The 27,185-nt window shown below is 37.6% G+C and overlaps 1 protein-coding gene across 1 annotated transcript in view; it reads right to left on the bottom strand.

The window, feature by feature from the left end:
* Window positions 1–27,185, bottom strand: part of LOC130545650 (hatching enzyme 1.2) — a 40,259-nt gene that overhangs the window by 2,333 nt on the left and 10,741 nt on the right. The window contains exon 10 of the mRNA XM_057320278.1: window positions 4,390–4,498. Coding sequence (XP_057176261.1) covers window positions 4,434–4,498 — 65 coding nt within the window. The 3' untranslated portion in view covers window positions 4,390–4,433. The remainder of the gene's footprint in view (window positions 1–4,389; window positions 4,499–27,185) is intronic.

Genomic DNA, 27,185 nt, shown 5'->3' with positions numbered 1-27,185 from the left:
TTGGTTACAAAACCCTCCACTTTTATTAAAGCATACATGTTACAAAGTCTTGAATTTAATGTATCTGTTCGTGTGGTTTCCAGTGGAAAACGCCGTTTATCTAGTGCCCCCTGGTCATTTCAGTCTTAGGTCCTTGTTTTAAAGTAACGTTTATGCAAATTGGTCGCGGAGCACGTTTAACACAACGATATGTTTTCATCTGTATTTTTCCACTTTGAAAAAGCACTTTGAATAAATGCTGTCACAGCCAGGTCACATTTTTATTAAAATCCGCTTTCAAGTATCGCTCTACATCAAAATCCGGCAACTCTGCTTTTTCAAGTATCATTTTGGCGGAGGGTGCAAACTCTTAGATGTATCAGTTTCAAGTTGTTTGAACGTGGATGAGTCACCATATTACACAAGTTAGAGGAATTTTTAGGCACAACTAAAGTTCATAGCGTTACATAAACTCACCTTTTCTACAATTCCTTCATGCAAAGTTATTTCCGCCAGTTATGGCCAAGCATATAGCACTGCTGTGATGAGTCAACTCCCCCAGACACTTATTTAGTGGAGAAAATAATTAAATGAAAGAAATTGGCCCCTCATTGTGCATTCTTAATATGATATGGCACTCAAATGTTCCCCATCTGCTTTGAAGGAACTCGATGATAGTTCATCTTAAAAATAGATTTGAAAGCAGCATTTTAATATTGCTTTGAAATCTGGTCTTGTGACAGTGGAGTCTTCTGTTGACATCATTTCAACGAATCCCAAAACACTTAACTAATGAGGTCTAAAGGTCAATGGCTTGCATCATGCCATTTAAACATGCTGTGAGGTCACATTTTCCTTATTGTAAAACGACAATTAATTATGATTTTACAGCATTTCAAATCTTGGAAAATTATAATTTAGACAACGTGTCTGCTAAATGAATAAATTTTGGATTTTTGGATTTGGATTTTTGGATTTTGGATTCAATTTATTGTCATTGCACATGTACAAGTACAAGGCAACGAAATGTGACCTCTGCATTTAACCCATCCAGAGAGTAGTGAACACACGTACCCCCGGAGCAGTGTAAATGTTTGTATAAATAGGCCTACATTTTCACATTTCAAGTACAAATTATGTGTTACAGCGAAGGGATATGGTCCAAGCAGGAGGCGGATCTAAATGCAAACAACAGTCTTTAATTAACTAAAGCAGATGAAAAGAAAAACCCCACATAACACCTACAATCGACAACTGAAACACAAGGGCTTGAATACACTGGGTAACACGAGGTAACAAGAAACACCTCAGACTTATAAACACAAAACCATGGGAAATAGAACTACAAAGAACTACAACCCAAGACAGGAAACAGGAACTAAGAAATACTGTACAAAACATATGGCATAAACAGGTAGTAAGTGAAAAGTCCAAAATAACAGAGGAACACAGGCAGATTGTGACATTATGCAATATTATTCAAATAATATCTTTGGTTTTAAGCTACATATTTGTCTATATTTTTAAAAAATTGAATATTTTCTTCAAATGGAGGAAAATAAAATATTTTAAGAACTTTTTTTAATAAAAGGTTTAATAACAAGCGCACTATTCTCAATCATATATTTAATTTGTATTACATGTATTTTATTAAATTGAAAAGAAAAGTTTGTGTCTACATAATATATGTGTACTGTGCCTATTAATTTCTCATATAAACACATACACATACATGTATACATTTAAGAAAAACATAAAATAAACGTTTATATAAAGTTGTAATTATTGTTAAATACAAACAAATGCATTTAAACATTTCCTAACTATATAAACATGTATGTGTATGTTTTTGTGTATGAAATACAAAATTAATATGCACAGTGCTAGACATATATTATGTAAACACAAACTTTTATTTTGGATGCGATTAATCGCGATTAATAGTTTGAAAGCCCTATTTTTATGGCATTTTTAAAATTCAATTCATTTATTTTTATCTTAATGTTAAAAAACATTAATTTAAATAAATAAACTTCATTTTAGCTCTTTTTGCGTATGTGTGAAATAATGTGCTTTGTGTGAAGTGCTTCTACATATTGTGCAATTGTCTGATATGTGGGAACATGCTGTTGTGGCTATTGAAATGAGGACCCAGTACAGCCCTCGTTTCTTCAGATGTTATCTGAAGAATTTTGTAAACCAATAGATGCCATCAGCATAAGAACAACATGAGAAAAACAACTCATGATTATGTACACAGGACAGTCCTGAAGACACAAACCTTACGCTGTAAGCGCAAACCCAGAATGACAAAATAATGTCATAAAAGAGAAGGTGATTTGTGAGTGCTTGATCCGGACGAGTGTTTGAAGATCTGCTGCTCTCTTGGCTTCTATGTGATTGTGCTTGGCCTTTCAAAAACATTGTGTAAGCATTTTAAATGTGAAGTAATCAGGTTTTCACACAGAAGCCACAGTAGATATTGAGCTGCACAATATCAAACCAAGTGGCATCTGCCAACAGATAATACCAGACCTTTCTCAGGACTAACTTCTCTTTTAAAAACACTTCACACCAACTGGTACAAAGCCAGTTCTCCTTCAGAGTTAACAGGCATGCTCGACAAAAAGCGTCCCAAACCTTTTGCTTGACATGCTGTTATTTAATGCAATGACATTCATACATTTTAAAGTGTGACTTTGCCTTTGTTTATACAGCAATAGTTAAAACTCACTTTTAACAATCGCTGTTAATATAAGATACGGTTAGAGACGTCTCTGCGTTGTCCAATGTACACTGTCAAAACAAACATTTTCTGCTGGGATGCTGATCTTCGGTTCACATCAGTATCTTTAAATAGAGTAAAGTGGACATGTAGTTCTTGTTAGAGCTTTACCATAAGCACAATCGAACAAAACATAATTGGCTTCATCTTCCCACGCACGGCTTTTATTTTAGACTTCATATGCATTTTTCTGCTGGCTCGTGCAACTCTCTTGTGAGAGCTCGTTACAAACGATTCTCGTCCAAGAAACAAATAAAAGACTAATCGCGCTTAACCCCATCTGCTTATCCTCGTGTTTTTTTAAGACAGACGGTGAACTTTCATTTTGCAGCTATAGCTTGAGTCTCTCTCTCTCTCTCTCTCTCTCTCTCTCCCCTGTGTCAGAGGACACGTGTAAACAGAGAGATAAAACGCACTGGTGTGACTGAACTCTCTTCACTCTATGGAGATGTGGGGCTGTTTTCCACGGCTGTTGCTGACCCCCACTGCAGATTTGCATTGATCTGTTTATTAAAACTTTAATATTTAATAGCAGCCGATGGTCTTTTTAAAATGAAACATAAAACAATAAAGAGTTTTGTGGCCAGTCACGACATCAGATCTTCCCATTTGTGCCTTTTCATTTAATTATACATTATTGCATTTTTATTCAAACAGAAAGGAACATTATGTTTTGTTATTATTAAAAATATGTTATTGTGAAGAGAAGAATGGTGCTGGAACACAATTCGATCCTATGATTCCTGCACTAAAAAAATATTTTTAAAGGTTGTTTGTTTTACTCAATCGATATAGTTATATATAACACATTTGTATTGGTTTCTTGTTCAAGCACAATTTCAATGTGTAATAGTGACATAAATAGGCAACTCTTTGACATAACTTAGTCCATTTGTGTTGGGACAACATGAATCATTTTCATTGACTAACTGAAACTACACAGCGGATTGACTTCCCAGCATGCTGGATTTAGATTTTAAAATTGTTAAAGTGCTATTGTATTTGTGTTTTTGTGCCGATAAGGAGACTTGTTACTGTTTACTGTTCTGCACTGTTAATATTCAGAGGATTTTCTGTTGTCTGTGATTTTTTGAAGAGTAAAGGTTTTACTTAGGTTGGGGACGAGCACATTTACGTCATTTTTTGCATGTATCCAGCTTTACTCAGTCAGTAAATACTCTGCAAATGCAGTAAACCCTCTGGTGCTCCCCGCTAGCACCATACATTACATGTGGTAAAAATAAAGATGTTTATTTAAAAAATAGTGTCACACTGAAGCATTCACATTTATTTGGCATAACACAAATGAATTACATTCATCTGAAATTAAATAAAATAAATTGATGAACTTAAGTTTTACCTGACTGTACAATTCACCCAGTTTAAGTTCAGATAAACCAATTCAATTGTGTGGAAATGGTTGTCATAATAAAATTAAGTTAATCCAACAATTTATTTTTTGAGAGTACCACCATAAAAAAAAAAAATTCTTATCTCGAATTCTCTTCGCTCCTGTCAAGATCACGCTAATTGTTAAAAGTTGCCATAACATTATTTCAGTGAGCCGTGCCGAAGACTCGCTGTGAAATGATAATTTCGTAACGTTATGCGGGTCAGGGTCTTACCGAGGTATTTAATATGGAGCAGATTATCGGTTCGGTAAAGGTTGTTAACCTCTGCGGGTCGTCCTTGTGTGCGAGGGCAGGCTGAGTTGAGACCCCTGCAGCATGCCATCTGAATACATAAATAAAACACAGCACACATCAGCATCTCATACTGGACCTTTTTATAGAGTCAAACAGAAGTTCACGCAACGCCGTGAGCTTTAAACAGATGCAGATCTGATGTCAGAACAGTTTAACATAAAATACTGTTGAGGATGAACCAACAGTTTAAGCAATTTGTGTTGAGTGCATTTCTACTGGTTTTGGCGTTGTGTCATGCACTTACACCTCAACCATGGTAACAATCAAAATCCATCATTCATTAAAAAAACTCTAAACACAACAGATGGCAACAGTAACAACGACATTAAAGCATAAATTAAGCCAGCATGAAATAAAACACCAATCTTTAAAAGAAAAACAAATAAGAAACACAGCATTGAACATGCTGCAATGCATCTTGGGAACTTTCAAACTCTTGCAATATTGTTTGTTAAGATTACACTGTTTTGTGCAAACTTTCTGAGGCATTTTGGCCAAAAACTTCAGAATCTAAGTCTTCGTTAAAAACATGTTTAGGCTAATTTTGTTTAGTATATGCAAAACAAGCATTCGACTGCTTTAACTAAAAATGATATGTTCAAGTTACTTATGTATCTTTGTAGGGAGAACATTTTGCAAGTTGGATTCTTTACAGTGTACAGTAGCCCTAAACAGACAAACTGCTTTGTAAATACGCCATCTCTTTCGGCAAAGAAGCGAAAACGTGATGACATCTTAGTCCTGTGTCAGCCGCCGTAGTGCTTCGAAAGGGGTGGAGTGAGCCGTTGGTTGCAATTCACAACATCACCACTAGATGCCGCCAAATTTCATACACTGGACCTTTAAGTATAGTTGTCATGTCAATGTCAATGTCATCTTTATTTATATAGCACTATTAAACACAACCTGGGTTGACCAATGTGCTGCACAAAAGAAATGTCACGAACGTGTGGCGGGAAGAACCCAAGCGCAGGCAGGCAGTGAAGGGTTTAACAAAAAGGATATTTATTTAAACATGAAAACGAAACAAAAACCCACGATGGGGAAAAACGGATACTAATACAAAACATAAATTAAAACAAAACACTTCTCACAGGGGAGCAAAAATAACCAAACAAACTAACGACGCAACGTCTAAATGAAAAGCAATGCAAGACAAGACAAGGGTATCCACTACAGGTAATCCACAACAGGTAACGTAACACACAAGGTCAAAGGCACACGGTACGGTACGGTACGGTACGGTACCGTACATCCACAGACACAATGTAGTTCACGCAATACAAGAGCACAGGACAAAGAAACAAGAGGGTATATATAGGGAAGACAAACGAGGGATAACGACATGGGGCAGGTGTGGGACATTAAACACTCAGGGAAAGATAACGAGGAAACGAGAGGAATGGGGCCAATGACAAGACACTGGAGAGAACGTATATTATTGTCAAACGGACAATAATATGTTTCTCTCCACACATAACCAAAGACTTTGTCATGTCTCTGCTACAGGACCAAGAAAAACATGACTAAGGAAGCAGAGCCATGACAAGAAAGTAATTTCAAAAAGAACAAACAAAAATACATAGAAAAATTAAAAGCTCCTAATTACAAAAAGCAAAGTCAAAAAGGTCCGTTTTCAACATTGATTTATAAACAGATAAAGAAGATGCAGATCTGATTCTGAGGGGCAAGGAATTCCACAGTCTAGGGGCAGCGACTGAAAAGGCGCGGTCACCTCTGCACTTCAACCTCGACTTCGGGATGCACAGTAAGCTTTGGTTTGATGACCGAAGAGACAAAATGGGCCGATGTTCAACCAGTAAGTCTGAAAGATAGGAGGGGGCCAAACCGTGTAAGGATTTAAACACTATAAGGAGAATTTTAAAATTTACACGGTATTACACCGGAAGCCAATGTAGGGAACGTAGCACTGGGGTGATGTGATCTCGTTTTTTAGTGCTTGTTAACAGCCTCGCAGCTGAATTTTGTACTAACTGCAAACGTGATAGGGCTAACTGACCGATCCCAAAATACAGAGAGTTACAGTAATCCAGTCTACATGTAATGAAAGAATGAATTACTTTTTCGAAGTTTTTACTGGACAAGATAGGTTTTACTTTTGCCAGAAGTCGAAGCTGGAAGAAACAGGACTTGACCACCATGTTAATCTGTTTGTCAAACTTTAAGCCATCATCAAAGATAACACCCAGATTTTTCACCTACGGCTTTACGGAGGAGGTTAGCTCGCCAAGATTTGCATTTGAAGAGCGAGAGTCCGACGGTTAAAAATGAAATCAAAATATACTTTGTAAAGGCACTTTTTCATAATTTGTTATTATACTGGTGCAGAAATTTTTAAAGGAGTGTCCTCAAAACGGTCAACATTCAGCTCATACTTGCAGACGTGAAAGAACCAGTTAAGAGGATCTACGGACACGAGGAACACATGCAGCCGGTCACAGCGAGAGCTATATCGGCTCTCTTTGAATATGCAGAGATTGTGTTCTTATCACAACATGGACACCCAAACTCCAACACTCACAATCTGCACGGAGAGCAAGCGCTGGCGTTTAATCCAGTCTGCAGACACGAAGAGCAAACAAGCTTATAAAACAGAGACAGAAGATGAAACAGAAGGAGGCAACAGAAAGAGATTCAAGATAATACTGTTTATGGACACACAAGACAGCAGGAAAGATGTTAGTGATGTCTTGAATTAATCTCATCACTTCATAGCTCACAAAAAATTTACATTTGTTACTATTTACTTACAGTACCTTCATGTCATACATACATATGGAGCTCAGGAAACCCAGTCCCCATTCACTTTCACTACCAACATTTTTATTTTGGGTGAACTGCGCCCTGATAGTTCACCCCCCCAAAAAAAATCTGTCATCATTTATTCACCCTCATGTCACTCAAAACCTGTATATGATTTTTTTCTTATGTGGAACACAAGAGAAGATATTTTGAGAAATGTCTCAGCGGTTTTGTGTCCATGCAATGGTAGAATGGAAGTCATTGGTGGCCAATGTTGTTTGGTTTGGTGAATACTGAAAGAGTTTTCTTTGGGTGAACTATCCCTTTAAGAGTCCCATTGTGAAGTCATCACATCATCATGAAGCTGTTTGGAAAGTGAATAAAGCCTAGTGAGGTGTAACCTGCTCATCTCTCTCAATTTCCCTCACATTTCCAAAACAAACTCACGCATCTTCACTTCCAGTTCTTCTTTATATATAGGCTTGAACATTCGACCTGATCCGTGCAAAATGCATATAAAGCAGCAAGTAATGCGGTTTTAAAGAAGTGATTCGGTTTCATAACCTCTGTTGACTTCATACCTGTGACACAACGATTTATCATTGGAGGATTTTTCTCCTCCCCGAGCCATTCCGCTCCCACCTCCTGCCGAAGTGCATTTCTCATTTCTTTCTCAATTCCTCCTCCAGCACGTAATCTGCGCTAGACGGATTCCTTCCATTTCTTTTTCATTTGCCAAACTCTTTTCCCGAGATCATTATCTTGACAAACACGCCACCCGTAAAACAACAGTCTATCTGACGATGCTCGTAATGACACGCCACTTTAAACCGGCTGATTAACACCCCAATACACGATCAACGGAAATATGGATTTAATGCGAAAACACGTTACGAAATTATTTTTCAAGCCTTTAATAAAGTGCATCTTGGCTCTGACACGTAGAGAATGGTGACAGAATCTGATGAGATCTGATGGTCTCCAAAGAGGTCTGCGCTGATTGACCATCAGTCGTTAATGATTGATTGAGCTCAATTACCTTCTTTTCTCTGAAGACCATCTCAGCTATCTTCAAAGATGAGATCAGGAACAAATGCGTGATCTGGGGAGCCAATTAAAGAACGCAGCGCAGCGTGAGACCTCCAGAACCTGATTGTCTGTACTCATGAAGGACCCCTGGTGTCGGTGCCAAGCCCGATCAATCTTTCACAGCTTCAACACAACATCTGATTGCCCCTCACGACTGCTCTTGGATGGGATGTTTGCGTGCAGAAGAGTTATAAAGAACTGAAGTGGTATTTCTGATGATTCGGGACTTTAAAGGGTCATGGTGCGAGGCTCTGGTGCACCAGATGCTGTTGTTGCATTTGTGAGTAACTGCAGTGCACAACAATTCACAATGTTACAGGTATACAGTGAACGTAATATGTAATGCATTATAAGAAACTACACTGTCGCCATGACAACACACCTCGGTTCTATTATTTGAAAAAACTGGACCGATTAATCTGTAACCCTTCTGCAAAGATCAACTTTTTAGAGGTCTGTATATATTTATCATAATTTATTTATACATATATATTATTTTTATTAAATGCCAATTCTTATTGTATTTTCTTCACTTTTAATTTGTCATCAACAGTTTTTACATCACAGATTACAAATCACAGATGAGATCTCTTTATCTGTATTTGAAGAGTTTGGTTCCAAAATGAGATAACTCATTTTTAACTCATAATAAAAAACATGATTTTTGATTTTTTTTTTAAACGGAGTTATCTCATTTTAATTGAGAGTAATGGAAACTTGAGTCTAAGATGCGTCTTACTGCGATTAATAAATGACAAAGGAACATATTAAATTAGCATATGGTTGCAAGTTGATTTCCCATAATGCACTGCAGTTCTTTGTTCTTTGGTTAATTCTTGTTATTAGTTTGTGTGCAGGCTTTGTTTTAGGGCTTTCACAGTATATCTTGAAATTATCAAAGGAATATGCAAATGTGCATATTGTAATGGTTTGCATCAACTGAATGTTTTCAGAAATCTCACAAATGTCTCTGTCATTAGAGTTTCATAAGAGATCTCAACAATGTCTCACACTGAGCTCAGTTTTGTCAAGACTGAAAGGTCAATCTCAATTTAAACTCAAACATTTCTCATCAAATTGACCCAAATCCAGATTATTTTACCTCTACAATCTACATTCATTTTACTCCTCCATACTCTTCGTGGATTTGAACGAGAAACATCTGAGACCGATTTGATTTTGATTTTTCATTTCACAGTAACAGTCACTGGTTCGCACTTTATAAAAATACTGACACCATTCTTTCGAGAGACAAGCTCGTCCCACTGGCCCGGTCTGTGATCCATCTTTGGATGTCCATCTGAACTCCCCGGCTAGTTCAAATACTGTACCAGTACAAACACAATCTCATATCGAGCAGTCTGTACATGACATTTCGGAACATATTTAACTCTCAAAGACATGCGGTCTCCCGGTGAGGTTGGGGGCTATTGGCGAACTTGCTAAAAATCTAGTTATCTTTGTCCCAAGAATATTCCCACAGTGGCTAATTACTCTCACCGTCTTTGCTCTGATGTGGCACACCGTTTTTACCAGTGGGAACCAGTGGAGATAGTAGGGTGGGAGTGGGAGGGGTCTGATGCCTAAACATGGTGAGATCAAACACGCTTCATGTGACACATACTGTCTCTGCCTGTGTGTTATTCACTTTGTGCACCATCGGTTTCTGAACAACGTTAATAGTTCTTTGTGCCTTCAAACGTCAGAACATCTTAAACGATCCATATGGGACTCGAAGAGAAGTGTAAGATCCAGGTCACCATGCTCTGAAGGTCTTTCTCTCTCTCTCTCTCTCTCTCTCTCTCTCTCTCTCTTATTGTGTCCCAGTAAAGTATGTATATAGGAGAGACTGGGCCTGGTTGTCACATTTTTGAAAGATTATCTTTAAAAGCCATCTGTATAGACACATAAGTCTTCCTAAAAGCTATTAGGCATTCCCAATATGGTTTAAGTTTTTACAGTGGGAACTTAAATAGCCTTACTGGCTTTTAAACTAAATTAAACGCAAAACTATTCTGGAAGCTCAGAATCTTAATCTTCCCCAATCTTAATCTTATTTATTTTACAAAAAATGAATTCTCTCACAACAGACTGACCTAAACCTTCAAACAAACATTGAAGTGTAAAGCTCAGTTAGGATGCTATTCAGCTTTATTTAATCACAATGAAAAGTGGTTTGGGGATTTCCGTGTGGATTATTCAATCTAATTTAAGACAACACGCTTAAATTGGGCTTCACGTGAGACTTAATCTAGAACAGACCTCTCCCATGTATATTATTTCAAACCACAGCTGCGTTATACAAATTAACACAAGCACACAGTATAAAAGAACAATGTTGACAAGAAATGAACACAGCATGCTTACTGAATAAGATACTAACTATACCTCAAGATGTAATTATTTACAATACAGTCTTAACAGCAAAATCAAAGAACTGTACATCTTTGACAAATATGACTATTCCATAAGGGACACTCGAACGACATTCAGTCCGTGCCAGTTAAATTCAGGCTAAGGGAAATAAAGCCGATATTCTGAAAAACTGATTCAATTTGTCTGTGTGTTGGATATTTTATGAGGCGCTGTGTTCCCCGCACCCCTCCATCAATGCAGCGTGAGTTCAATATCATTCAGTCAATAAACTGCTGTTTCATGCATTGCCAAGCCAATAACGCATACATAAACCAGCACGACTGAACAGGACCACACAGCACAGAACTAGAATCTATGTCAGCCAATTTAACTTTACCTTGACCAGCTAGACCAGTACCAACACAATGCAAGTCAACATAAATCCAGATGGTCTAAAGTATAAACATAGGACATTAAAAACATGAATATAATAACGTATTACATTTTAGGCATTACATTGTTTGTATATTTACATTTAGTCATTTAGCAGATGCTTTTATCCAAAGCGACTTACAAATGGGGTTAACAATGGAAGCAATTGGAAAAACATAAGGACAACAAAAAAAGCATACAGTAAGTGCAATAAAACGGGTCTCACAAAGCCTACCACAGTATACAGAGCAAAGTTTTTTTTAAAAGAAAAAGTAGAAAAGAGATAGAAGTCAGAACTGATTGGTCAGGTGCTGACGTTAGAGATGTGTTTTCAGCCGATTCTTAAAAATGTGGAATCGATCCAGAGAAGGTGCGTGAAAGCGATTGTTTACCTTTTTGGGATGGCACCACAAGACGTCGTTCGTTTGCAGAGCGTAAGGATCTGGCAGGTACATAAGTCTGCATTAGCGAATGAAGATAAGGGGGTGCCGAACCAGTGGTGGTCTTGTAGGCCAGGAGCAGAGTCTAGAATTTAATGCGAGCGACTACAGGGAGCCAATGTAACTTAATGAAGATAGGAGTGACGTGTGCTCTCTTCGGTTCATTGAAGACCACTCTTGCCGCCGCATTCTGGATCATTTGTAGAGGTTTTGTTGTGCAAGCAGGAGTCCAGCTAGTGGCGCATTGCAACAGTCTGGACAGAACAAGAGCCTGGACTAGGACTTGCGTAGCATGCTCGGAGAGGAAAGGTCTAATTTTCCTGATATTGTAGAGGATGAATCTACAGGACCGAGTGGTGCTAACAACCTGATCTGTGAAGTTTAGCTGATCATCGATCACCACTCCCAGGTTTCTGGCCATTCTGGAAGATGTGATGGTTAATGAGCCCAGTTGGATGGGGAAGTTGTGATGAATCTTTTTGTCGGCCGGGATTACAAGCAGTTCTGTTTAAGCAAGGTTCGGCTGCAGGTGATGGTCCTTCATCCAGAGCGAAATGTCGCTCAGGCATGCTGAAATGCGTGCAGAAACAGTCGGATCGTCAGGCTGAAATGACAGGTGGAGTTGTGTATCATCCGTATAGCAATGATAGGAAAAGCCATGTTTCCGAATGACAGAGCCTATGGATGTCATGTATACAGAAAAGAGCAATGGTCCAAGCACTGAGCCCTGGGGCACCCCTGTATCGAGATGTTGGGACTCAGAGACCTCACCTCTCCAGGAAACTTTAAATGACCTACCTGAGAGGTAAGACCTGAACCATCGAGATCAAGAGTGATGAGGAAATGATCCGACGTGTGCAGCAGGGTGACCTGGGAGTGATAATTGGAGCAGTAGCGTGTGTAGATAATATCTAGTTGATTACCAGACTTATGGGTTGCTGAAGTGGGAACTTCATATACATATACTGTATATACCCATATACAGACATACAGTACATAGATTACTGAATTAGCAGAGATTTTACGATAAAACAGCAAGACTAGAAAGAAAGTTGCTTGTAACTCTCCAACTTTAACATACTGTACAACAAAGTAAAACTTTGGCCAGGTTATGCAACCTTATCCTGTTTGCTTTTTATTAAGCCTAGAGATGTTCCTGCTGAGGTGTGATGGATTTGTTTTAAAGAGCGTGATGCGTATTAAATTACAATATTAAATTGAGGTGGTTTTCAATCTAAAAAGCTTTCGAGAACTCTGTGTTCCAGGGGTGTCTGAAACAATATCAATGAGTTGGAGTGATATTTCACAACGGCATTAAAACCCGTCTCATAACAACGGCGCAGTTATTTTTGATTATTCTCTCACCGCAGCTGCTTCCTCAAGCACAAATCTGTGAGTGCGGGTGTGTGAGAGTACAGCTCTGTTCCATAAACTAGTGAGCTGCCTACCTAGATGGCACAGCAGTGTCACTGAGTTCAGCCTGCAGGTCTCTCTGCCGTTTTTCTCTCTTATGCCGATATTACCAATCCTTGCTGAGTTGGGCACTGGAGAGGCCATGCATTCAAGAGGTCATGGCCGGCAGACATAAACGCGCCATAAGATATTATCATGTGGGTTTTTTTCCAAGCCTGCACTAAAAGGTCAAAACTTTTCGTTTCATAAACGGGTGACAAAATGATTCAGTTGAGATATTGCGAGTAAACACACCGGAGTGATTTTTTGAGTGGTAAATATTTGTCCGTTCGGATAAGTGCATTCACTTCAAATTCAAAAACAAGCACACAATAGATAAAAAAAGTCACAAATGTGAAGTGGTTATTGTGCAGGTCCTCGGGCCTCTGAAGAGATTTAGTCATAGAGAAACAGCGGCATCAGTAAATAAAACTGGGTTATGATTTCGCCCACATGCACACTAACAGCAGAGGTGCAAATATGAATATATTCCTGTCTGAAAAACTCTTGCTCTGCCAAAAACTTACTTGAGAGACTTTATGCCTTCCAGTGTGTTGGAAAAGTTTCACTTCGAGTAATAAATGACAAAGGAACATATTTAATTAGCATATGGTTGCAAGTTGATTTCCCATAATGCACTGCAGTCTTTGTTCTTTGGTTAATTCTTGTTATTAGTTTGTGTGCAGGCTTTGTTTTAGGGCTTCACAGTATATCTTGAAATTATCAAAATAATATGCAAATGTGCATATTGCAATGGTTTGCATCAACTGAATGTTTTCAGTTTATACTTCGCAAAGTTATGTACAGTTGAAGTTTTAGGTGGACGTAGATGCAGGGAGACATGAGAATAGCACATTTGATCAACAATCAGAAAGAATTTGAAAACAGTAATTTGGTTTGATAATATTTTGTTTTTAAAGATATTTTAATCGTTCAAATTGATTTGACAAAAAACATGTAATTATATCACATATTGTTATGCACATTTTTTTTCAAAGCCCTAGTTTGTTTTAAATTAAACATTTAAACACTGGGAAACAATGTAAACGTGGTTTGTTTAGGTCTGTCAAACGATTAATCGCGTCCAAAAATTTTGTTTACATAATTTACAGTATGTCTGTGTACTGTGCATATTAATTTTGTATTTATAAAAACATACACATACATGTATATAGTTAAGTAAATAGTTAACATTTTAAATTTCTAAATTAATAAACATTTATATGTTTAAATGATTGGTAAATATGTATACATGAAGAGTTTGGTTCAAAAATGAGATAACTCAAAAATCATGTTTTTTTATTGTGCATTCCAGTTAATATCAGTCAAACTGCAGTTGTTTTGTTTTGATTTACGCTATAATAACGTTTAAAAAATACAGCTTACTAACACAATAAAACACAATAAAAACATGATAACAATAAAAAACATGATTTTTGAATTTTTCCTCATCTCATTTTGGAACCAAACTCTTCATCATGTGTACGTGTTTATAAATACAAAATTAATATGCACAGAACACAGACATAAACACAAACGTTTATTCTGGATGCGATTAATCACGATTAATTGTTTGACAGTCCTAGTTTTGTGACACAAAACTTCAAACATACTAAACTTTTGTGAAAGTCCAAATGAGATGGAATGAACTCTCTTTTTTAAAAACAAATCTTCACGTTTGCTCATTTGGACAATTTGTAAACCAATAGAAAGTCCAGGCCGTTTATTTGTCCAACAATCCACCTGTTTCCTTCAGATATCAGAGTGAACCCTTAAAAAAAGTGCATTTTTCTTATATTAAACAAGTTTGAACGATAGTTTCTCTGTCACACATTTTGTGCCAAAGACGTGCACGAAAAAAAGTTGTTGAAAGATAAAACAAAGCTTTATCTTTTTAATAAACATCCCGATACAGTATCTGTATGTCTGATCTTTCAATAACAAAGATACAAATCTTCCCCAAGACACCCAGATACTAGCTGTATATTTATATTTTGTCTCTTTTATTTTTATTTTTTATGCACTGAGCTATACTTTTTTACGCAGCAAGGTGAAAATTCCAAATAGATGCTTGCACGGTTGCAGTCCTCGTCTTGTTTTATATGTAGGGAAATATCAAGAACACCAGAGAGTTGGTGCGGGTTTCTATGTGTCGTCTATATGGAAATGTACAGCACACACATTCATCTCTGTCACATGTTTCCAATGTGCAGCAGGCCAACAGAGCATCAAAATCAGTGAGATACCAGCAAACTATTTCAAGCATTTCCACGTGTTTAAAAGAGATATCTGAATGTGCTGACAGAAGAGGAAGCAGCTCTACTAGATGGAGTACCGCTTTCAGGATTTTAGAAACATGTTTTAAGGGATCGTCTTAATGAAAAGACTGTCAGCTACACAGCGACCGCTGAATAGATGTTGAAATTCAATTCGGAAGGGGTTTTGCGGTGAATAGAATAGATTTGTAATAGATGGATGTTGGATGTTAGAGTTACAATGAGTTACTGATGAATGTTTTATTGCTCTACGTGTGAAATTTTGCAAGCTGAGCAAATGACGTGTCAGACCATTCTTACTGGCTGGAGTTAAAGGAATAGTTATCTCAAAAACAAAATATTCTTGCATGATTTAGTGCCCCTCATGTTGTTGAAAACCTGTATATGAGCCTTTCTTCTGTGGAACACAAATGAAGATATTTTGAGAAATGTCTCAGTGGTTTTGTGCGCATACAATGGAAGGCAACGGGGGCTAGTGTTATTTGGATACCGACGTTCTTCAAAATATCTTCTTTTGTGTCATGCAGAAGAACGAAAGTCATACTGTTTTGAAATGACATGATTTTTTTGGATGAACTAAAAACTCCAATAAAGATCATTTGGGTAACACTACATATCATTTGGCAAAATATCTGATTAATGCCCGATTCTTCACTTATGAATAATAAAGCTATGATCTTATATTGAAATGCATTCTGACAATGAGGGCATCTCTCAACAGAAATGCTGATCAAGAATCTGAAATTCCATGAGATCGCCTTCAAGCATGTGTGCATTTAGGAGCACTATTATAAACTTAAATTCTAATGCATTGATCACAAACCGTAGACGTAAAACAACCGGAGCAAAAGTCCCAGACAAAGACGTCTGATCAACAGTTGTTGAAGTGCACTAATGTCTGTGACCTTCACGATGTTCCCGATCTTCATTTATATTCAAGTACGAGCAGACCTGTCCCCCCACCCCGCTGCTTTGATGACTGACAGGCCTTCTGCTAAATAAAAGAGAATCTTCTATCCTTTCCTTCCAGATCGACTGAACCCTCTCTTCCTCTTCTCCTTCAAAAGACCCTCACGCTCTTGATAGTCAAGGGAAGCCTATGGAAAGCTTCCACCAGCGAGCAGGAGATGAGGCGTGCCGCATCATAATGGCTTCCAAATAATGAGTGATGAACAAATGATTCGCAGAAGCCTGACGGCTGTTCTCTCCAAACGCGACGATGTGGCTTCGACAAGCGGGCATGTTGTTAACTGACGACATTCTGTAGGTTTCATTTCAAGATATTTCATCAGAATGGAAGGGTTCATGGTAACATTTCTCTTAAAACATCTGAAGGAAAAGATTTTAAATATTTTTTGCATTGTCACATTTAATGGCATTTTGCCACATGAGAAAAAACCTGGACGTGAAATGTGAATTCGAAATATTTGATTAGCTCATTTTTGCCGAATGCAGACCTTCCACGAGGTAAAGCCGTTTATGTTCGGTTTAAAGGTAAGAAACGACGTCCAAATGTCACTAACAGGCCATTTTGGTGTAATCATTTGTAAATATAATGTCATATATGTTATTAAAAGACACATTTATATTTCATTTGTCAAAAAAACCTGTAAAAATGATTTGCTGCATCCAGATTACTGTGTGCTATTTTGAGAGGATGTTATCTGGGAATAAGGAACCTGCAAATGTTGCGACTGGCCAATCAGAATCAAGCATTCCAACGAGCCGTGTAATAAATACAAATAACATCAGTCCTCGCAGAACATGCGAGCTGCACGTCGCCTCTCTCCACTGCATCACAAACACAAATTCTCAAGTCCATTCCAACAGGTCCAGAGAAGACAGGCCGTAACAAACAGCCCTCTCTCCATCTCCGTCTGCGTGAGATGTGGGGCTCCGCTATTCTCCAGCACTAAATCAATTCACATCCACAGCTGGAAAAACACTAGACCAATTACACGAGTCATCCACGGCCGGTCTGATGATGCTGAGCCCTGGTGTCAAATGGGATATGTCATATACATACAGTAAGATGATGTTAGTCTCAACAGACATGCGGATGCGGTGCATGCCACAGCACATATTGAAGGCTAACGTTTTCTCTCTCTAGCCTGAATAAGAAAAAGAAACTGACATGCCTGCCCTGATTAACATTACTAACATAGTAAAACATCGCTTGGATGTTGCTCCTTTCATAGTTTTTAAGGTTACGGCCCACAATGTACCGCATAATTAAACAGGATTTACAGCATAACAATAATGTACCTCTACAGAACACATCTGTAGATAAAGGGAAACAATATGTAAAGTTTGGGGAATAAAAACTTTAAAATATATATATTTATGAGGGAACTGCATGCCATATAAACATCCAAATCAAACCGCTCTTGAAATACTTGATTATAGTCTCAAAAGATCAACAATGATTTTGTACATTTTACACATTAAAACTCATCAAAATAACTCATAATAACTCAATTAAAATAAATTACTTGTGACCAAGAATCCTAAAATCAATTAAATTTACAGTTGACAGACAGTCTGCGTGCTTGATTCGCGCTGTTTTGCTTGCGCAAAAACACATCATTTCCCCTTATTTCATGTTTGCTATAATAATAAAATAAGAACCCATACTTACTTCATATCCACAGTAACTTATTTATGGGTACATTGGGATTACAAAAATGTAGTGTATGTTCACGCTAATATTGTTGTATAGCATACTGCAGGTCATGCATACCACGTTATATTAAAATAGTTACCCCTTAGTTTTAATATTTAATTTTTTTAAATTTCCTGACTTCTTTATTGCCCAAACTTTGCATATTGTTCCCCTTTACCAACAGAAATGTACTGTGGAGGTACATTATTGTTTAATTACGCGGTACATGGGGGGCCAGAATCTAAAGCGTTGCCGTTTTTAAGTTGGTTTCTCATTATTTCTCTTAAAATATCAGACCTCATTCAAAGTCTAAGCCCTGAAGTTACAGGTCCAATGTGTCATTTTTTGGAGGATCTATTGACAGAAATGCACTATGATATACATAATGTCTTCAGAGGTGTATAAAGACCTTACATGATGAAGCGTTATGTTTTTATTACCTTAGAATGAGCTATTTCTATCTACATACGCCGCGGGTCCACTTACAAGGAATTCGCCATGTTGTTTCTACAGTAGCCCTAAACGGACAAACTGCTCTACAGAACAGAACGTGTTTCGTAAAACCGCTATCTCCTTCGGCAAAGAAGCGAAAACGTGACTACATTTTAGTTCTGTGTCAGCCACCGTAGTGCTTTGAAAGGGAGGGGTGGAGTGAGCCGTTGATTGCAATTCATAACCTCACCACTAGATGCCGCTAAATCTCATACACTGGACCTTTAAGTGTGGTTACCGTATCATACAAAAGCAGCAGGAGTTTGATATTGTGCCGAATTTTGACTTCCCGCCAGATTACGACTCCTCTCATTGAAACTGCTGTGGGATTAGCTAATCCTGACACTTAATGTTAGTGGGGAATGGGGGAGTCATAATTTGGCAGGAGTCATTTTTCGGCACCACATACTGTATGGCACCAGTACAAACCCACAGTCACCGGAGCTCACCTGCTGTCTCGGCACAGTAAAGACAGCGGCGCCGCAGTGTGATGAGTCTTATTTCACCAATCAGATGCTCCGCTCTCTAATTACGCTCATTAAGAGCCGTGAGCCCACAATCTCCCATTATCCCGCAGAGAACAGGGCTCTCATTGCACCTTATTATCATTACGGCTTCTTGTGTTGCCGCCTTTGAATTCAATAATATCTCTCGGGGGCCAGGGGCTCTGAGATAACCTGGACATCCTTCGGGACTTCCGCTTATCAGCTGTCCACATAGAAACAGCAAAATCAACACGTGAAACCTGCCATGAATTATTTTTTACTGTTTCTAAGAACAAATCACAAAAAGAAAAAACGAATATGATGAATCGAATATGTTATGCATCACATTGGATTTCGTATGTGCTACAGACATGAATGAACACCATTGCATAGCTCTTTAGCAACGCACTAAAAACACGTAACGCCTTAGCAACCGCATAGCAACCTGCTGGGAAACACCATGAAGATGCCAGCATCATGATTTCTGCAACGGAGTTTATATTCACAACTTTCACAGTGCATATATATAAAAAACATTCTGAGGAGTAAAGAAAATCCACATCATTTATTTTACACCCCTCTTTGCCTCTGCCACCTCAGCACTTTGAGAAGAAAAAAAAAACACTTTCAAAAGACCTCTCAAACTAGGAAAATACATCCTGCTTCCTATCTCATTCTGAGCCATCGCTTATAACAGATTTTGTGCAGTTTTTTCTCTTCTGAGAGTTTCAGTATTACAGCAAACCAAACTCAGAGTTCTGATATAAAATCATTTATAATGACGGAGGCGTCTAAATGACAGATGTGATATCATAATTCAGCCGCCCACATTTTCACACGTTAATGATTATGAATGTTAGTTCGTGCCTGCTACAGTAATGCTCAGTAATGTAAAGAAAACATACGGTTCTCAGTGGTTAGGTCTTTGATTAACATATTATCAAAATCTGATAACAGCACAAAGACTTCATGTAATAAGAGAGTTAAACAACAACGTCTTGATGATAGTTATGGGTTGTGGTTCAGTGGAGAGATTTCTGAATTCATCTGGAAGTGAGGGGAACGTGCGAGTCGAGTGGTTTGAGACCAAAAAGAGATGCTGATGCTGCAGAATCACCTGAGACTAACAACAGTGAATGCAGAAGTAAAAACATCGTTTCTGATGCTGTTACAGACCAGCTTAGAAAACACCTTGACTACTTTTGTCAGTAGTACATAAACTGAAATAATGGAAAATAACTGGAATATTCTTTAATTAGATTTTTACAATTTAAATAAATATAAATTCAGAAGTGCTGACGTCATTGACATCATACACAGAACCTATGAATCTGTGACACAACCCTGACTAATGAACCTGTTATATAAATGAATCCATGACATCAGAAACATACTGACCACATACATCATTGACATCAAGTGAGAATGTGACATCACAAACACGTACCGACCACGTATATCAGTGACATCAAATGAAAATGACAAATCACAAACACATACTGGCCAGGTAAATCTGTGACATCACGGGCACATAAACTTAAAAAAAAAACATTACATATTGAACAGTGGTTAGTTGCTGTAATGTATAAAAATAATTTCTAAACTTATTTTGATGAGTTATAAATAAAAAATAACGTTTAAAAATTTAAAACTAAAAATTTAAAACAGAAAGTTTAAATTATATGTAAAGCCAGTGTTTTGAAATGTTTCCAGTGAATCTGTGACATCACAGACACATTCAAGCTGTCCATGTAAGCACTAGGCACTGTAAGCAGACACATGAAATCTTAAAAATCCAACTGATGATAAGCAGCAACAACAAACATCATCATCTATAGATACATCTATAGTGCAAGCCCAAAATATAGTAGGCTACAGCTCAAAAAGGCTCAGATATACTTACATTACATTATCTGTGGCATCTTACAATAATGGTTTGTGAGAAGAGGGCAGAAAACGCTGCCGTTCTGGACACAGAGAACATGCTGACTTTTCAAGTGCATCTTTAGCACACAACGGGAAAAAGGATAAATGGATGGATAATTGGACGTGGTTACGCATGCATTCAAGGAGCTGTTGTGCGCGGACACAAGCTCACACAAAGACGCGCTTTGAAGCCCACAGTACATAAATACGGAATATGCAAATCTGTGATTGATGAGATGGTTAGATACCTCTCATCAACAGTACAGATCGGTACGGAGACGGAGTTCTGTTTGAGTTATTATATTGTATTTTAAGTCGACTGCTGCAGGGAAGAGTATCACACTCACACAACTCGCCAGTGCGTCAATGCAACACTCATTTCCATACTGAACTCTGCTAGCACAGAACAATCCGCAGCAACTCATTGTCTCACAAAATGTGCATTCCACCACTTCCTGAGAGAAAATTGGAAAAGTCAAAGTAGAATTTTCCGCACAACGATCCTTGGTCCCTTGACACAAGACATGATACGACCAAAAGCCAAACTGCAATAGAATACAGAGTCCCTCGGTTATACGGCGCTTATTATAGAAAGGTGTAAAACCTGCCAACTTACAATGTAAATTTTCCACTCCACAGGTGCTTTAAGCAAAGGTGTTTTAACATGTAAAATGTGTAGGAAGACATGAAGGCAAAAAAAAGACTATTATTTTAGCTCCAAAATAGAAGCTCGGAAGCAGATGCTACAGAAATCAATTGGGTGTTTCTGTCAAAGCCCTTAACCTGCACTTTCTATCTGTGTTTCGAGAGCCGTGATGAGTAAGCCCCCCCCCACACACATACAAAAGTATTGCTGCTAAATGTCAAAGGATGCATTGATTTTGCTTTTTGAAGGTACTTTCAGAGCGACTACAGTCACGGTAAATGCTGCGGTATATATGGGATGCGGTGACCGGGGGTTGAGGGGTTAGCGCCCTCTCGCATGTATCTGTGAACAAAACAATATATGCAAAGCGCTCAACTGATCACAGTGTATAGCAGCAGCATCTGACAGCTGTCAATCACCTGCCAACCATCAAAGATGTCTCCTTCCACCCCGTCATCTCACTACTCACTATCAATAAAAACACAGAGCCTCAGACCATCATCTAAAGTCATTCTTGATCTCATTTTATGCGCTAAGTTATGTTTCATAACTCGTGTTGAGAAACGATGAGAGTTGGTGATGGAGAATCAGGTCTGCGTAATTGGCCATCAGTGGAATCTGTGCCCTTCCATCAAGCCACTAGACGCCTTTTTAATAACCAAATTGGCATGAGTTGGCAGGAAAGCCTCTTGTCTATGATCGTTCCTACAGAACGACTCTTTGATCTTTCATTCTCATTGGCTGTTTGTGAAGAGTGGGGAACCCATTGCCATAGAGCAACAATGGAAAAATGCCATTCAGAACATCACGTGGGCTGCAGTACACAAAATGTCATCAAACGTCTTTTCAAACGCTGACCAGAGAGATTGTGGCACACCGGTCAATGCTCAGAACAATGGTCTGAAGAGCCATTCTGTAAATACCAGTTTACATTTACATTTATGCATTTGGTAGATGCTTTCATCCATAGCGACTTCAAAGAATGTGTGTGTTACCTTTTGCACTGCACACACAATGTTCAACGAATTGAGCTACAGGAAAACTTAATGTCCTGTTTACTGGACTGTTTCTGCTCAACAATGTTGTTTTCCTCGTATGATAATATATCTGTAACGAGAACATCCAGGGTTGCCAGATCTCACTGAACAACCATGCAGCAAAAAAAGAAAAGGCAGAGAACGATGTGTTACACTTGGATATAAATTATAGTCATTTAAATGAACTTATGCAAAGCTTCAACAGGAAATGAATTTTATTATAAGTGGCTTATGGTTAATATTTTACGATCTAGAGGTTCTCACTTTAAGTATTTGTACTGAAGTATTAAAGGTATAAAAGCAAAACATGCACTTATAAAATTTAGTGAAGTAACGATAATATGTGGTTTATGTAAATATTTTCCAAAGTAAAAACTCTCTGATAAAGTAGGCCTACTTGGAGAAATTGAGTACAAAATAATTTACTACTGTCCACCTCTGGAGATTATTGTGCAATGGGGGCCAAACTTCAAGCTTAATAGATTGTTCACCCACAAATATATGATTTCATAATTTATTCACCCTCATGTCGTCTAAAGCTTGTGAAATGTCTTTTTTGTGTACATACAATGGAAGTCAATGGGGTCCAATATTGTTGGTATACCAACGTTCTTCAAAATATCTTCTTTTGTGTTCTTCAGAAGAAAGAAAGTCATACAGGTTTGGAATGACATGAGGGTGAGTAAATCATTAAAGACATTTCAATTCCTTTTTATAGGTGACAAAAAAGTCTTAAAACCAAATGATTCATGACTTCCCACTATCTTACAGTACATCTCCATCTTTGGACTCTGCTTGATCGGAGACATAACTGTTTTTTTGATTCTCCAAAGGTGATGAAACTTTCACCAATGAAACACAACCAAGTCGTTTACTGTATAATTTTAATGAACGCACTGAATGGCTTTCAAATGCAGGGTAAATAACTGAAGTGAATTGCAACTAAAGGGCCAAAATGCTTCAGCGCAATAAAAACTGCCTAGCGACAGTGCCTTCCATTTGTAACAAATCCTCATTTCACTAATGAGTTGACACTGTGAGTGTATACTGTATCAACTAATGGCTTACATCATTACCTGCTCATGCCTCCATTAGCACATCATTTCATTCCTCTAATGTTTCCTTAGCTACAATACAGCTGTTTCGATTATAGACATCATTTTTTGCTGCACGTTTCACCCCGGTCATATAACTGAGTGGTCATATAACTAAGATCTCATTTATCTAAATGTTAAACATGTCCATGTTAAGTGTTTAAATCGCAATATGGCAAGTGCACACATCAAAATCTGACTTAAACTTCAAAAGCCTCTTGAATTTATATGAAACGGATTAAAATAATGTTAGTTAGCATCTTTTAAATCGCGAAAGCATTCGTATGTCGCAACTCTAAACTAAAGAAGCAAGTTTGGCTAAAGTGAAGCAAGAACGGCGATCACTGAGCAGTCTGTATATTGGAAGGGCATTTGCGATTACTACAGCCTACGCATTTTTATTACACCAGAGGGAAAATCCACATCCAATTCCTATGCACTTGAAAACATAATGAATGCAAACTAAGACAAATGCAGAAAGCTTTGCGCCATGACACCCGAACGTAGCACTTCATAAAGTTCTCTGAGAGTTTCGAGAAATTTGCTCTCAATGAACTGCATACATCTTACAGTAGGCTATAATTGTGTAAACGTTTAAAATAGTCTCATAAAAAAGCAGCAAAGGTCAATCCTTGTCCTTCTTTTGCAAGGTTTGCAATTGTAAAAATGCATTGTTTTACTTTACTTTTTTATGTTGACAAAGATCCACAGTGGACCTTCGTGCAAATTTCGCTTTTAGGAAAGAAGAATAACGTGGCTCATTTTTAATGCAAACTTATTCTCTGGTGACTTTTTAAATTATGCATGATAAATTAAATAAGCATTGCTTTAGTCATTTTAAGTCGATACATAAATAATTGTTTTTCTGTCTGGTGCCCCGCTCCTTTCCACACTTCAGATTTCTTGCAGTACACTATATGCTTTATGGTAAAGTCACGTATGAAAGTGAACACATTCCCGTGATAACCTGGGGCTAAAGCATCACACATTACAGCGAGGTAAACAACAATCACATAATAATCTACTTGGATGATATCTGGACTGCTTTAATGTTTTATTCATAAGGGAATAGAGTTAATGACAGGAGAAATAAACAAGCTTAAGTGATCATCTGAATAAATAACATTAATTCATGTGGGGGGAATTATTTATGCAACCATTGAAGAGACAAATAATGCAGAATTTAAATACACACGTTGCTACTGCAAGAAAGGTCATCTGAATTGTCCTGTGTGCTTCCGAACATGATTTAAAACATCATAAGAAGTTCTTGTGAATCCTTTAAGTATTAACAATGTCCCGGATGTTCCTCCTAAAATGCACAAATACACACAAACAATTTAGAAAACTGTACTATTAGCTCATAATAGCTCACAAATCTGGTCTTTCATTAATTTAATGAAAAATGTTTATATTGAAATCTTACTGTTGATTGTAAACATGACAAATCAGAGCACAGTTTGTTGCAATCTCCTCCAAAACTCTGGGGTATTCCGAAAAAGCAATTGAGAACAATGGTGAACTACTGTACAGTATAATTCTTATGCTTTTTATATTTTGAGTAGAAACAAAAATAAACCAAATGAGTCTGTCTTAATGTTACAAATTCGTTGACCATTTATAAAAAAAAAGAAGCACCGCAGACACATCATTTCACTCAATATTATTTAAATTTCCATTTGGATTCCCGCAGATGCATTTACCACCTGAACATGTTCTGTTATGCATGTGTTGCTTGAACAAGCGATTTTCATGTCCCCTAATGCAAATCTTGGATTTCATTTTGTTCATTTCACATCTGCATTACCACTGGTCTCCTATTGTCATTTCGATTGAATGCTCATTGCTCATAAAGGCATGAAACATAACAAACACAGACATGGTTATGCTGTGGTTTTGCATTTTAATAGCAGGAGTCACAAGTATTGCTCCGCATTACTAATTCTAAACGTTTTCTGAGATGTATAATAAAAATGTACTAAAGAAACATTCAATTTTCCATTTATTTTCCATAGACTGGATCACCAATGAAGCCTTTTGCATCTCTCTCCTTTTTTTATTTTTCCTCCAGAAGAAAAATACCCTTTACATATCTCCTCTAGAGATCTCAACACTGTGCTCTATATCAAAACCAATATTCATAAAAGGACAGATTCTTCTGGTCAAAATGATTTGAACTGGTGAAGAATTGTAGGAGACACATCAACCTTTCGGCAACTTTTCTTCTCCATAGGTTATTTGTTGAACATCACATGACCAAACTGGAAAACAGGTCTTATTACATCTGCTTGTCGGAGAAAGAGCAGATAGCATTTTGAAATAACAGCAACATCTCTTGATTTTTGAGTTAATCCATTAACATACACTCTAAAACAATCCGAAAAAATAGGTCATAATATACTGTATTAATATAAAGAAATTTTCCGTATTCATTTTTACAGTTGTTTTACCTGTATTTTTCACTGCATTAAATTGCATTTTAGCATTAACGGAAATGTCCGTAAAATAAAGGAAAATGGTCATTTTCTGCCAGTACTTTATCCGTTTTTTACAGGATTCTTTTTACAGTGTAGTGTTACGATTCCAGTCGGTTTTCCCTTGTCTTGTGGACTTTTAGTTTGTATTGACTTCCTGTTTCCTGTCCTGTGTTGTAGTCCTTCTGTTCATTGGTCCTCTGTTAATTATCTTCCCAGGTGTTTCTTGTTACATCGTTTTCCCCAGTGTATTTAAACCCGAGTGTTTCCTCTGTCTAGTGTAAGTCATTGAATGTTTGATCATGTTACTAATTGATGTATAAAATTCCTTATAAAAATCCCTTTAAAGTCCCTTTAATTCCTTGGGTCTTTTTAATTAGTAGTTTGTCTTCTGTTTAATAATTTTTTAACTGTGGATCCACTGCCTCGCCTCCCATTCATTACACATAGCTACTTGTTTCATTTTGTGCCTTCAATTTTCTATTGTTCTATTCTCTGTCAGTGAGAAGAAGAAGATTAATAAAGAACTTTTATACATCAATAAGCATATATTATGGACATAAACAAAGTTTATCTTTAGTATCGTTTCCCAAAGGCATTTTGAGTAAAACGGCTCTACGTGGAACAAGCGCATAACAGACATGAAGCGGATGCGATGAGACCTGTTTTCCTGTTCCATGTGACGTCCGGCAGCGAAGCCTATTCCAGGCAGTTTGGTCGTCTATAATACATAACATACATGATGCATTAATCATAATCTACAGCTTTGTCTCATCGCACAAGTGCAAAATTGTTTGAAATGATTTCCTCATTGTTCAATGCGTTTGATGAAGACCCATAAACCCCTTCAATCACTCAAACACATACACGGATTAAGCAGGCTTCCAACAGAGTGATTGTCTCTCATTCTGATGCGTACTCTTCAAAATAAATCAACACTCTGGAGCTTTCCGAGGCCTTTGAGATTACGAACTGGTATCTAACCACCTTTAATAGGTACGTTATGTTCAAATAAGCAACCTTTGCATTTCATCAATAGTGTTTTGCTTCTAATGGACACTGTTGAGCCATGTAAACCGAACCAGTGGGGGA

The sequence above is a fragment of the Triplophysa rosa genome, linkage group LG22 (assembly GCF_024868665.1).
Source record: "Triplophysa rosa linkage group LG22, Trosa_1v2, whole genome shotgun sequence".
NCBI classification, from domain to species: Eukaryota; Metazoa; Chordata; class Actinopteri; order Cypriniformes; family Nemacheilidae; genus Triplophysa; species Triplophysa rosa.
This window is presented reverse-complemented; position numbering and strand designations above follow the sequence as displayed.